The sequence below is a fragment of the Notolabrus celidotus genome, chromosome 18 (genome assembly GCF_009762535.1).
Source record: "Notolabrus celidotus isolate fNotCel1 chromosome 18, fNotCel1.pri, whole genome shotgun sequence".
Taxonomy (NCBI): domain Eukaryota; kingdom Metazoa; phylum Chordata; class Actinopteri; order Labriformes; family Labridae; genus Notolabrus; species Notolabrus celidotus.
The window spans coordinates 16,844,405-16,858,905 of NC_048289.1; the positions used below are offsets into that span (position 1 = coordinate 16,844,405).

Sequence of the window (14,501 nt, forward strand, 5' to 3'; positions counted from 1 at the left end):
AGAAACACTAAATCTATGACCAATCGTTCAGAAAGGTCCTGCTACAGGCGCCTCTCCGTCAGGATCAGATTCAGAGGGTTGAAGTAACGCGATCTCTGAGCAGCCGTGTATATTCAGCCAACATGTAAACATTAGATCAACGTGCTGGAGAGCCGAGGCACATCCACTTCCGGAGGGGGCGTGGTCAGAGGGAAAACAGAGTGTTCTGATGAGGAATGAAGAAGAGGACTTTTCAGGCATGCCAAAATCTGATTTCAAAGTGTTTTTTTGAGCATAAACTTTAAAGACATGTTTTGGGGACCTCTTAGACCAATATATATTGATGAAAAAAGCGTGATATGTCCCCTTTAAAGCTAGGGTTGGTAGTCTCGGAAAACTAACATGAATTTGAAAGTAGCATGTCTTCAGGACTCCATCTAACTCCTCCCCCCTCCCCTCGGAGCTCCTCCAAAACAACGCCCCCGCTCACATGCACAAGCGCCACTGATATGCGACCATATGATGGTGACTGATTCAAAACCGGTCCTCACCAAAACATTATCATAGTGAAAGTTAAAAACACAAACAAACATAGCTGCTGTTAGTACTCACAACTGTCATGCTAGCATTATCCAGTTATACTGGTGACACGATATCAGGAGAAAAGTTATAACACCTGTAATACTGTAACAACTCTACTGTTAGTTAAACGTGTTAGATGTTCTTAATTCCTACAGTGTTGACAGTTAGTGAATGCATCAGGAGAGGTGATGAGTGGGAGAGAGGAGAGACAGGCAGGAGAAGTTTTTCATTCATTCAAACATTGATTGTTGCTTTGTTGGTTGGCGTGATCACGGCCGACAGTGACAGGTTAGTAAAGCTCAATGTGTTCACGAATCGGCTCGTCAACCCTACAACGTCCGGACAGACACTACAATACATATACATTTTCTGTAGGACTTACTAAATGTCATCAATTTTTTTGCTTGTCAGAGCCCCCATGGTGAGAGCTTTTTAGACTCTGATCCAGACTACAGTCCTGAGCAAAGCACCTCATCGGGTCAGAGGGGACAGGCCTGAAGTCGAGCGAGAGGGGCAGTCAGTAGAGTCAGGGGAAGCAGAGGCAGGGCTCGGAGTACACGCTGGGGAAATGTACGCACAGGAGGCGGGCAGAACGGCAGGACGGGATTTCATTGGTTTAAAATTTTGGTTTGCAAAAAACGGTGATTGGTTGGTGTTTTCCCAGGTTTACTCCGGCTATATCTATATCTTCTTGAAATTGTAAACAGTGTTATTAAAACTGTACAGATTAAATTATAGAGCCTTATTAGAACCTGCATTTCAACATAATTATGAAGAACTGCAGTATTCCCTTGTTAACATGCAGTTAAAGCCAACAGAACTTAACAAACATGTAGCCCACCATCTTGGCACATGTACAGTACACAAAAACAATTGGAAGTTGAGGTCATGACTTCAGCATTTCCCCAATACTTTTGATTTTGCTGTTCCTGCTAATATGGACAAATTAGGGTTTTTCAACATCTCTTTTTTGGAAGACGTTTTTGAAAACCTCAATCTTTTAGTGGCCTTAAACTCCATGAATGTGGTGACGAAAGTCCGAAACACAATACCCACTGAGGAGTGGACTTGGCATTATTTTCAACCTGTTTCACAAGAAGTTAAAAGCTCCTGACAATTACTTTAAATAAACTCACTATTCCCAAAACTTCCACACTCACTTCCACATGCACAAAAATTATGTCCTTTTCTGGTTGTACAGTACATGTACAACTAAATGAGTGTCTCATTGCCAGCATTACAGTATCGTTTGTATTATTGCCTCACTAATGGACTGAAACACAGCTGGAGATTTGTGTTTTGTCACGCTGACTGACATGCTTGATATTTTCTATGATTTTTTGAATGTTCCTTTGACTGAGCAGCTGACTGACTCAGTGACTGACTAAACATCCTAAGAATATGAGGGAGTGACGGGCTATGAGTGCCAATGATTGACTGTCAGCAGCCCTCTAATGGGAAGTGAGCAGCCGTGTGTGTCCATACCATGGGCTGGCTGAGTGACCGGCAGGCTAATAGCATGACCTCTCGTGTGATAATAACAGGAGAGGAGGAGAGGGAGGAGAGAGAATGGTGACAGAAAGATACATGAGGAGAAAATAAGTGAGGTATTCATACTGAAAGAGAAAATGACTGAAAAGTCAGTCACATACAGACTGGACAGACACACCCCTATATTAGAGGAGAAAAAGAGGAGATTGGTGCAAAAGACATGGAGAAGGAGATCAAGATGGAGAAGTTCAGCTCTTATTAAAGAGTGAAGAGTAAGGGTATGGAAAGAGGTAGGATGAGGACGATGAGTAAGAGCTGTGGTTGAGAATTTGTGGGCTGTCCTGCAGGAAAAAGGATGGCTATATCCTGCACCTTAGGGCGATGTAAAACATGTTTGTGTGCGACTGCAGTTGTGTCTGTCAGGCTCTTTTAACAGTCATAGCACATACTGCTTTATTTTTTTTGTCCTTGATTTTCTGTTTACTTGTCCCCTTTGGGCAGAGATGGGTTTCCTACAGGGCATAAGTAAGGATGATGAGTTCTGGAACCTCTTGTGGTGGTGCAGTAAATGTGACACCCCTGACGTTGCAATATTGCCAAAGAAATGGCCTTAAACCACAAGTAGGGGAAGAACTGTAGATTGTCTAACATCAAGGGGTGTACAGATAACAAAAGCCGCTTCACCCTCATTTCTGTCTGTTTTTAATTGTGTTTTGTGTTGATGGTGTAGGATAATTTTTTCAAGACTATTTTTGGACCATTTTCTAATTATTTTGATTGGAGAGCTGAAGACAGACAAGAAAGGGTCGATGCAAACCTTGGGCTTCTACTTTGAGGATTGTGACCTCTGTACATGGGGCGCATGCTCTAACCATTAAGTTTCGGACAGCATGCATCGTCACGTGAGCTGCCTTTTAACCAACTGTGTGAGAGTTAGGGTTCAAAGTCCACACTAATCAATTAGCTCAACCTTGTGCAGTTTATACTTGGGCACGTTTATTTACAAAGCAACATTTATACATACAGAAAAGCAGTCCAAAGTGCCTTACAGAGCTAAAAACAAAACATATAGGACAGGATATTAAAGCTCCTCCTCTGAGTTTTTAACTAGCTTTAACCAAAAAAGGTACATCATAGCCCTGTATAATAATAATAATAATAATAATAATAATAAATTGTATTTATATAGCACCTTTTAAAAACATGTTTACAAAGTGCTTTACAGAGTGCAAGACATAGCGAGATAAAACACAAAAGCACATGACAAAGGTAAGGAGAGATAAAATGAGTTAAGTAAAAACAATACTAAAAACCTTGCAGAAATTAAAAAGTCAGTGATGAGTTAAGAAGTAAAAGCACATTTTAAAAAAGAGTGTTTTTAAAAGAGATTTAAAAGAGGACAAGGAGGTGGTTTGCCTGATCTCCTCCGGCAGGTCATTCAAGAGTGACGGGGCCCTGACTGCAAAGGCCAGGTCGCCTCTGGTTTTTAACTTCACCCTTGGAAGTTCCAAGAGGGACCTGCCGGAGGATCTCAGGCAGCAGTTGGTGACTGACATTTTAAGGCATTCACTGAGGTACTCAGGGGCCAGTCCATTTATTGCTTTAAAAGTGAGTGTTAAAATCTTAAAATCAATTCTAAAACCTACAGGCAACCAGTGAAGAGAGGCTAAAATTAGTGTGATGTGTTCCCTTTTCTTGGTGTGTGTGTGAGGAGTCTGGCAGCAGCATTTTGGACTAACTGGAGTTTTGAGAGGTTGTGTTTGCTTAGGCAGGTGTAGAGTGAGTTACAATAATCTAATCTGGAAGTGATGAATGCATGGATGACAATTTATAGGTTATGGTGTGAAAGGATAGAGCTGTATGTAAACCTTGCAGTTTAACAACAACATAAATATTGTATCACAGCATTGTTTGAAGAGATCAGATTGTCCTTTCCTTTTTGTGCAGTTGGACATCCGTCACAAAAGTCAGACATGTTCCATAAAACCCTCCTTTTCTGCTTTATTGCACTCTATGCCCCAGGGAATCAAAACTGGATCTTCATTATGTACTGCAGATTCATCCCATCATCCAACATGTAAATTCTAGAGACCACTTTGCTGGTAAAAACAGCCTTCAGCATGAAACCCTTAGCTGTTCTGTGCAGCAGTTTGTTATTCTCATTGTTGCCTGAAATGTCATTTATTGACCGGCAAAAACAAACGCAGGAATACACAGTAACTGTCAGTACCTGCGTGATGCATACACAGTGTATCTTGTATTGATTGATGGGATTATTGTGCCAATTTTAAGACAGCATTCACAATATAACTAGAAAACAGATCATGTTTTATTCATTTCAGATTTCATCAGCTAATGTCATGGTTCAGTGTCAGGTCCCTTCAATCAAACAACAAGTGAGATGCTCTTCCTTATTTTCATTATTGGAGTAGTAAAAAATCCATGAAGAATTAAAAAAAGAGACATTTTCTACACTGAGCGACCTCAGTACATTATATCACCAAGAGGGACGTGACTCCCTTTTCTTTAATGCTGTAAACGCTAATTTCGGGTGCATGGTCAGGGAAGAATATTTCAATGAAAAGAGAGGAGTCGTGATATTAAGCTATCGTCAGTATAAAGGAAAATCAAAACAATTAAAGACATCTATTTTAAATTTCTGACTGATGATACATTTTAGTGTTAAAATGTTCTCTTTTTCTAAATGATATTTAATACATATCTCAATGCTACACACCAAGCGGTTCATACCAGTCTGTAAGTAGTATATCCTCTTGGTATTGTTCCTGTTACACCTGCAGCTTGTATTTTTTCTGGTCTGTTCATATTAAAATAAGATTCAATCTGTATCATTGAAGTAACAATTGACTCTAAAAAAGATGGATGGCACAACAGTGTTCCAAAAATTAAGCAAAAACAGTTAGAGCGCCCCCTGATGACTGGCTGCAGTATAGTTCATAAAGCCCACCTCCTCCATAATAACCAATGAGACAGGTGTCACACTCTAAAACCAAAATTTAGTCCAATATATTTTTTCTTGAACATGCTCTCTGTCATCAAAATTAGTTCTTATCATTATGATTTACTTGTAGTTGTTTATCTTTCTGAGAACTTTAGTTTTAATTAGTTATTTGATGTGTTAAAGGGATATTTCGTTGTTTTTTTAAGTGGGGTCGTATAAGTTACATTACATTATTGCTCCTGCTAGCAACAAGGAGTGCCAGTGAGCTCTTCCCCTTTAATGAGAAAATTCCCAGATGACCGGCAGGCAAGCTAGGCTACAATTCTCTGTGGATGGTGCCACTTGTTTCGCGTAATTTCGCTCAAGTTAAGAAAATATGGTCCAGGCACTCATCACGGTGCACCTAACTATCGTGACCTAACTATCGTGACCTAGCTATCGTGACCTAGCCATCATGACTTAACGTAATGTGACTTAGCGTGACGTAACGTAGAGTAACAATTATATATGCTACGCTAGGTTACGTTACAGTAAAAAACAATGCGATCATATACAATAAGAAACAATAAGAAACAATACATTCATACGAGGTAGGGATGTACATTTTAAGTATTTTCCGTGATCGATTTTTGGAAGTTTTTCGTAGTCCGACAAGTCTTCAGTCTAGTTTTTATGTAAAATCTTTACATTTACCTATTTGAACACCGTAAAAATATTTCTGTACTTTTTACTGCTTCACAGACTCACTGTTGCAAATGGGGGTTAAACACATCACTCAAGGGCAAGTAGATGAAAGTAGCAAAGAGAGAGAAGAAGATGTGCTTTCATTCATTCAGGTCCAGATCTTTCCATCTGGTCTGGACCTGAGCGTGCATTTTGAGGGATATTGGGACTCCAGGTTTGATATTTTATTCAACTTGAAATGACCCCGTTTCCTGATCTTTGAGATTTAGCCATGAGGATTACACATAAACACACGCCAAAAACAGCATCTTCTCCTGAGTTACACAACGTTAACAGAAACCAGACAAACACAGAAAATAAGTTTTAAAGAAGATTTAAGAAATAAAACCTCAGGACAAGTATTCTTCATGAAGTCTGACACAAACAGTCTGATTCCAGCCACTGCCTCTGTCTCTGTCTGTGTCCTTGGCTTGAACTCATTACACATACTCCTGTCTGTTTTTCTCTCCATCTCATTGAAGGACTGCCCTCTCTTCTTCAATGAGATGCTATTGTGCTATTAGTGGAGCCACACAAACACACGCACACACACTGTAATACACACAGACGTCTTGATTGAACGACAAGGTGAAGAGAAGCTCAGGCTGATGGATGTAATTTTCCATCATCACCTCTTCTCTCTTTCCGGTCTTTTCTTTAAAACTTGCCCTCTATACGTCCTCTCAGACTCTTTTGTTACATATGGTCTATAGGCGAGCATATGCTTGCATTTAATTTAAATAGATTTATATATATAAACATATATCCACACCTTCTCTCATTTTTTTCCTGATAAGCTTGAGTTCATGTAATGATGAAGATATCAAATATAATTGGTTTACACTTCACAGGCATCAGCTCTTATGACTGAGGTTCCTCATTAATCAGGTGCTTTCTAACTTTTGGCAATTTTACTTTGAAAACGAATTCAATATGTATAGCATGGGCTCAGTATTGGATGATATTTTTTAAACTATTTCTTACTTTGGTTTTATATAGTATAACAAACACATCAGAGAGTCTACATTTTATAATATGTTAGAAAAATAGAGTGATGTAGTTTTTAAGGAACAGGGCAGGTAAGACATCAACAAACCGCAAATGCACAAAACATTTCATTATGTGAGTAATTAAAAAACATTTTGTCTGAGTGAACATTCTTTGTTAAGAAAGGTGAAGTTTTTTTACTTCCAAAAACGTTCATAGGATTAGTTGAAAATAACACTTTTGAGCATTTGAAGTTGCCTTTTTATTTTAGGTTCAATTAACTGAAAACCATAATCACTTCAGGCAAAAGTAAGTGGTTGCTGGGAAACTGTTTATTTGGACCCACATGTTTATATTTGAAACCCTGCAGAGGGAGTTAAGTTGCCACTTTTAACCATTTTATGGGTTAGGGTTAGGGTTATTTTTTTATTTGTTTAGCTGGAGAATTGTGAAGACCTTCAAATTCCAAGATGAGCGGTCCTCCAGTAGATCTGTCATTTAAGAACCTTGAACAAATTGCAGGTAATATATTTCACTCATCTTTTATAGTCTGTATGACCCAACAGTTCAGACCCAACATTATCTCAAGACGCTTTTACAAACATAGCAGGTCTAGACCATACTCTATGTTAAATTATTAACAAAGACCCAACACCAAGACAGGGTAAGACTCAGTCTTATATTATCTTAACCCACCATGCGAAGAGCACTTTGCAGTATTTAGCTAGTTACAGTGGCTAGCAAAAAGTCCTTTTCACAGGCAGAAACCTCGAGCAGAACCAGACTCATGTTAGACGGCCATCTGCCTCGACTGAGTTGGGGTTGGATAGAGGGATAGAGGAGATTAAGAGAAAGACAGAAAGAGAGAAAGATGATAGTGATGGGTGGGTAGTAGTAGTAGTAGTAGTTGCCCCTTGAGTCTGTAGCAGCTGGAGGCTGGAATGCCCAAAGCAGCAGGCCGTCCACAGCAGCAGGCTGTCTACGGCAGCGAATCGGGGGAGCCTACGAGACAATGGAGCTCAGGGACCATAGAAAGGTCTATATGCACCAAATACTGCCAAGACTGGGAATCAATCTTATCACCAGTGTAAAGAGGACCATGGCTTCTCTGTACATGGGGTGCCTACAAAGTGAGCTAAACTGGCACCCAAACATATGCAAATTTTTCTAATTGGATTACTCTACCCTGTAAAGTTGTTGCTTTTAACACAGTTGTGTTTCTAGTTAGTGCAAACTATTAGCTGTGGATTATTTTAGGACAAATCCATTGGTTACGAGATTACACAAATAAGTTGGTAAGAGTGATTAAAATTGTATTTTCTATATGGTCCAAATCGTTTCATCAACCAGAATTAATTATGTTATGACTAGAATCAGAAATACTTTCTTAAACCCCTGGGGATAATTTGGAAGTTGCAGTTACTCTGAAACAGAATTTGCATGGAGAAAAACAGGAAATAGAATTAAAAATTAAAACATGGGAAATATATTTCCATTCCAATGATATAATATAAAAAATTAATCACAGTGAAGTACTGAAATCCTGAGATTAATCTTCATTAAAAAACATAACATTTGACAGTTCTAATTTTTACTCTTTCTGTATTTTATAACAGCTGCAGCATATGAGGTGCCCCAAAGTAGCCTGCGACCCCTAAAAATCAACTCAGAGAAGAAGTATCTCAGCAAATCTATGCGTCTCAGCAACAACAGAATCCAGTGTTTGTCCGGCCTGGACTTTGTCCTGAACCACTTCTTGGCTGAGCCATCAAAGATTGGTTGGCTGGACCTAGCCTTTAATCAAATCAAGGAAATCAACCCGGTGAGAATTCTATATTTGTTTTCTCACATGTTTGAATGCCTTGTCTTTTTCGTAGATGTCTTATTATTTTTTGTGTACTTTCCTTTTTGACCCACGATGACACACTATCATTCTTACATCTTAATGTTTTTACTATTGAAGATACTGTCTAGTCTGGCTGTGAGTTTCTGTATTTATCTTTCAGATTTTGTGTGAGCTGCTTGAACTGCGTGTGTTGTACCTTCACGGCAACAGCATCAAGAGCCTGCGGGAGGTAGACAAGCTGGGAAAGTTGCAGTTCCTGCACACCATTACGCTGCATGGGAATCCTGTTGAATTAGTCAAAGGCTACAGGTGGGAACTTCACTAGCTTTAAATTAAAACATACACATACATACTTATTGTGCTGTAGGACATGCTGTTGTGTACAGCCATTGTTGCTGCATCATAAAAAGAACTGAATCTGATTGAATAGAACCAGAAAGTCAGAAAACTGTTGCTGCAGGTCAGGGCTGAGTGGCTTTCAACTGCTTTACAACTCTTATTTGTCCCCTCAAGAGGGTCACACGCTAAACCTGTACAGTTATGAATTAATAATTAGGATAGGAGAGAAGAAAACATAGTGTCCTGCAAGTGTTCTGCTATTTTCTTGCAGTGTTTTCTAACCTTTGCTTCATCGTGAAATATTAGAGTTTTTCTTCTTTGGGCCTAAAAATAAGTGATTCAAATGAATTCATCTGACAGGTTTAAAGGGCAAATGTCTCTTTTGTGAAACTTTTAACCAAGTCTATAATTAAAGGCTAGTCAAAAGTACTCTAAATTCAGTGTAATAAAAGGCCAAAGCAGCATAAAATGGAAATGAAGTGCAAATAAAGCACTTGATGCTCAGCAAGTGACTTGATGACATTATAATTTGTGCTCAAACAGAGATTGTGCTCATATTTAAATACAGATCATGCAACAGTCTGTATAACAACATATATATACAGATACACACACAGATACAAGGTCACCCTTGATTGGTTAAATTTCTCATACACTAAGCGTCTTGATTTCATTTTCATCTCATTTCATTCTAGCATTTATGTGAAATAAAAGGGGACACACAAAGTCTCCTCTGTGTTAACTGAAATATGTCTTCCTCATTCAATGCTGAATTCAGATTCATTATAAGGAGGCTCACAAAATGTCCATGGAGTCCCTGGATTTAAAGCTTATGCAAGTGTGTGTGTATGTGTGTGTTTAGGAAGCATGTGATTTCCGTCTTGCCTCTGCTGAAGAAGATGGATTTCAGTGCTGTGACACAAGAGGAGCGAGTCCTGGCGAAGATCTGGAGACACTGCAAAGACCGAGGCAAAAACACCACAGAGAGCCTCCAGTGATACATCTGATGAAGGTGTTTTCATACGACTGCTGTCAGATTAAATGTCCTCTTTAACTTAAAGCTTATAATTTTTTTTTTATTAATTAGCTGGAGAGCTGCTGGGATACATTTTGAGTCCTGTTGTGCCATATGTCAGATAAATCTGCTCTCAACTTTGGCAGGCTAGACTCCTCTTTTGTGATGAAAACACATTTTCCCTACACACATTTGCCAGTTATAGCTCCAAGCTTTGAAATATGAGGATCTAGTCATCAGTCTTGCTTAAGTTAAACATTAATATAAGTATAATTATAAGTATACCAAGTCTGGCTGTACTTTCAAAAAAGAGCAATCAATTACAGTAGGTGCATGTAAATGGAAAAACATCAAAACTGTAAAATAAACTTGCCAATAAGTAAGTGTGGGGGGTTGTCAGTGTGCCAGTTCCCCTGGCAGTCTAAGCCTATAACAGCATAACTAGGAGCTGATCCAAGCCTGAGCGAGCTCCAACTATAAGCTTTATCATGAAGGAAAGTTTTAAGCCTAATCTTAAAAGAAGGGAAGGGTGTCTGCCTCCCGGACCCTGACTAGTAGATGATTCCAAAGGAGAGGTGCCTGATAACTGAAGGCTCTGTGTCCCATACTACTTTTAGAGACTTTAGGTACAACAAGCAGGCTTGCATGCTGGGAGCGTTGCGAAAAAAAAGGGGCAGTGCACTATTCACATTGAGTCACTTGTGGCCTGCTGCAACAACCCTGTATTAATTGTGTCTCAATCTTAAATCCTAGTTATGTCCGTTCATTATGCACAAGTCATATTCGATGACTTGGGAATGGCAACAGGTGGATCTATTATTTCCTACTTAGTTCAGCTTAAAGTAAAATATGGCATCATTGGTCTGTCTTACAGATAGTGCAGTTGTTAACTAGTCCATAACAGCATCAGATTAAAATAGTGTCCTGGATTCTTTCTATAATGTGGGCCAATGATTCTGCTCTGTGAATTAGATTTAATTTGATTTTACTACAGTTCTCTAATTCAAAGTACATTCAAAGTTTGTTTATGTGTGCACTTCCAGAGTTCTAATTTAGCGGGGAGGAGAAATCAAATTCACGTCTCCTTAATTGAATGGGAAATATAAGAGCTTTGGCAGCTGTGTGTGTGTGCATTTGTGTATACATACATATACATATATAATATGCTCTGTATATGAATGAAGGAAGGTGAGGTTTGGCATCAGTATAAGGCAATCAGAAACCAATTTACAGAGACCTGCAAGTACCCCCCCCCCCCCCCCCCCCCCACACACACACACACACACACACAAACACACACACACGCACTCTAAACAAACAAATATGAATGTGACATGTCCAGTTTACATTGTAAACAGCTCCGGGTCTCAGCTATTACCATCTGGTCTTGTTAGAGGAGAAATGTGGACCATAAATCAAGCCTGAGGCCGATTTCGCTGGCAGTTCTCCAGGCTCTGTTTGGTGCAGATTCCTGTATCCCTGTATCCTCCCGCAAAGTCTTTAATTGGTGGGATGGAAATGCTCCTGAATCAGCATTTGGATCATGTGACACAAAGGCTGCCTACTGAAACCAATACTAATGAAATTATTTGAAACTTAATTTGGACCTCTGGGAACTAAACTCTGAAAATGAATACTTGTGCAAAGTAATTCTCTGTGACTTTCAGAGACCTCAGTTTCTTTGAAAATCTTTGCTAACATGACTCTTTTCAAGCAGCATTTAAAGCCTGTTTCATAGTGTGCAGTGCAGCTAATATCAGTGAATATCTTTCAGTCAGAATGGCAGCTGCTCTCAGCGGGACTCCAGCTTTGACTGTACAGTGCTCAAGGAAGTACTTTGACACAGCTTTTGACTGCTGATTGTCTACTGTACATGGATGTCACTCCTGTTGGTAGTATTTCAAATGTGCTTCTCTATTTTATGTGTCGAAGGCTGCAGTGAAGTGCAATACAGTAATGTCAATGAATTTTCAAGGTTGCTAATACAATGACTTCTAAAACTGTAAATCAAGTGTGATTAAACTGTTAATATTGCACACATCTCTTTCACTCCACATGTTTATTTTTGAGCTGTTATGCCTTTATTCAGAGAGGATAGGAAACTGTGAGAGACTTGGGAATGATCCATGAAAACAACATTTCACGCTCCCTAATATAGAGACTGAAAACTGTTACAAAAGTAAATGTCGCCTTTGCTCAGAGTTTCAATAGCTTGCAGAGGCCAACAGTAGGGTTGTTAAAGCTCATGTGAGGAACTTACTGTTTGTGTTAGTTTTGGCAACCCTTCTTGACAAAGTAGTGCCTCTTACATTTTGGCTGATTTTGATCTGCAATGTGTGGGTACTTTTTTTCTGACAAAATGTCTCAGCCTGCTGTCTGTAAACAATGAAATATATCAGGGGCTAAACTGTTCTGTATTTATGAAAGCAAGGTAATTTCTATAGTCCTTTTAGCACCATTCCCTCAATGCTTTTGTCATGAGTTTCTTTTGGTTTCTTTGTGTGTTTGAAAGTATTGTTATCTGTTTTTGATTATCAGTTTTATTTAGTATATTTACGTTGTGTTTCATGTCTTGTTACCTCCCTGTCTTTATTCTGTTTTAGTTTAGTTATCCTCATGTCTTCCTTGTGTTGTTTAGAAGTGACCCATGTCTTGTGTGTGTATTTTCACTTGTGTTACTTAGTGTCACACTCAGACCTAGAGTGAGGGTAGTAAGTGGAAAGGCTGACTGAAAAAGGAGTCTTCTAAACTCAAAATGTTAGAAAAAAGGTAGCAAGACAAAGTCCATTCAATGCAAAAATGTGACGTGTTTTATTGCCCTTAAAGACAGTCCATGGATAGGTGGGCAGAAAATATTTACAAAGTACTGGCCAATAACCATCATTACCTCCACACCGCACCACAGCCCTTCAGTGTGGATTCCCTCATTTTAAGGACTAAGCCCCTCCCACTGGACCATACCATCTTTAAGTTGAGTTGAATCCAAAGTAATCAATTAAACCATACCGGTTATGTCCAAATACCATGACAAAGTCGATTTACAATTATATACCACACATAAATGGGAGTCATCAAAACATTCGCATAACACCCAAACTAGAAATGAGCTTACAACCCCATTTAATACTCCCCTCAGCAGGTAGATGGCCTGAGCCTGCTCCCTGGCTACTCAGGCACTGTAAAAGACCGCCTGAACCTGTGCTTGGTTCCTTTGCCACTGCCCAGCACCAGGAAGTACTGTGGTAAGGAAAGAGGAACATAATTAGACACAAACGAACCCATGGTATACAACCTTTAAATAATAAAGTCATGGTCTCAAAACCATAACAGTGTGTTTGTATGTGTTTCTGGGAAAATAGCACAGGAAACTTACTAAGGTGTTAAATGTAGTCCAGTGTGTGCACCCACAAAAACTACCAGTAGTAGGCTACCTGGCTAACATGTGGCATGTGAAATTAGTGATTGTGTGGTGTTCTGGTGTGGTGTGTTACCAGTGGCAGGGGAAACTGCCACACTTAGTCAAGTCTATTGTGTTTCCTGTTTTATTTTGTAGTTATTAATACCTGTGTATCCAGTTTAATTGTATATCTTGTCTTTGTGTGTTTCCCTCCGTTTGATGACCCTCATTAATATCACCTGTGTCCTGTGTTCACACCTGTTGCTCGTTATCCAGAGTATAGTTTGTCGCTGCATTTCCTCCTTGTGTTGTTGGATCATTATGTCTTCTCTGGTGTTCTTTATGATTCCCTTTCTTGTGCTCCCTGATGTTTTCATTTGGACCCCTTGTTAATTTTCTTAAGGACATTTTTCAAGTAAGTTAAGTTTCATCTTTTGCCTTTTTTTTAAATTCAATCTGTAGTCTGCACATTGGTCCTCCTTCTCCTGTGTTTGTTACCCACCATGACAGTTTTTCAGGAGTGAAATATAAATTAGAAAGGTGCAGTAATTAATCATTAACTGTGTCCCATTCTTCATCTCATAACTTTTAATAAACAGTGCTGCCAGTCAAAGATGTCGTGGCTCACAATGAACATGACTCACCAAACTGAGTCGAGAGCGCTCAGACTGAGTTAACCAAACAGGAAATAATAATGATTTTGTCAATGCTCAGAGGCAAGTTGCTAATATAATGAAACACAAGTATGTAGCCAAAGGCAAGCAATGTGTTAGTCAGCTTTTATATTATGTTTGGAGTCACACACTGAGACTCAGGAATGATCAGTTTGACCTGTGTCACTGGTTGCAAATCATTTTCAAAGTGTGAATGACGTCAGCACACAAGTCCTGGTAGCTGGCACATAGATATGTTTAGGTATTACTGAGGTCAGAAACAAATTATTAGTTGATGTGAAGCATTTGGCAGAAGTCACGGCCATCAAGTTACACATTTTTTCTGTTTTTAGGTGATGGGAGAAACATTATTCGGGGAAATAACACCAGAAAAAATCTTCAGAGGAATGTATGTGCCCTTGTGCTGGAAGTGCAAAAATACAAGTAAGTAAACAGTGCCTTCAGTCTTAGTAATCAGGTGGTCTTTCAGTACTTATGAAGTTATTCACTTTATTTATGCATGACAT

General features: G+C 39.2%; 2 protein-coding genes across 9 annotated transcripts in view; both read left to right on the forward strand.

Annotated features, from left to right (window-relative positions):
- Positions 1–7,080: 7,080 nt before the first annotated feature.
- On the forward strand, positions 7,081–9,969 carry LOC117830219 (leucine-rich repeat-containing protein 51-like). The gene is made up of 4 exons (XM_034708248.1): positions 7,081–7,246; positions 8,341–8,546; positions 8,731–8,879; positions 9,772–9,969. Exons 1-4 carry the CDS (start codon positions 7,195–7,197, stop codon positions 9,905–9,907), a joined length of 543 nt encoding a protein of 180 aa, XP_034564139.1. The 5' UTR covers positions 7,081–7,194; the 3' UTR covers positions 9,908–9,969.
- Positions 9,970–13,100: 3,131 nt separating this feature from the next.
- The window catches only part of LOC117829876 (protocadherin-15-like), a 245,906-nt gene continuing 244,505 nt past the window's right edge, over positions 13,101–14,501 (forward strand). For 7 of the 8 annotated variants that reach the window (XM_034707609.1, XM_034707610.1, XM_034707603.1 and 4 more), the window contains exons 1-2: positions 13,598–13,736; positions 14,328–14,418. The gene's annotated coding sequence lies outside the window, so the exon portion shown is untranslated. Of the gene's footprint in view, positions 13,167–13,597; positions 13,737–14,327; positions 14,419–14,501 lie in introns of those variants that run through there. The other variant, XM_034707604.1, reaches the window with a different exon arrangement.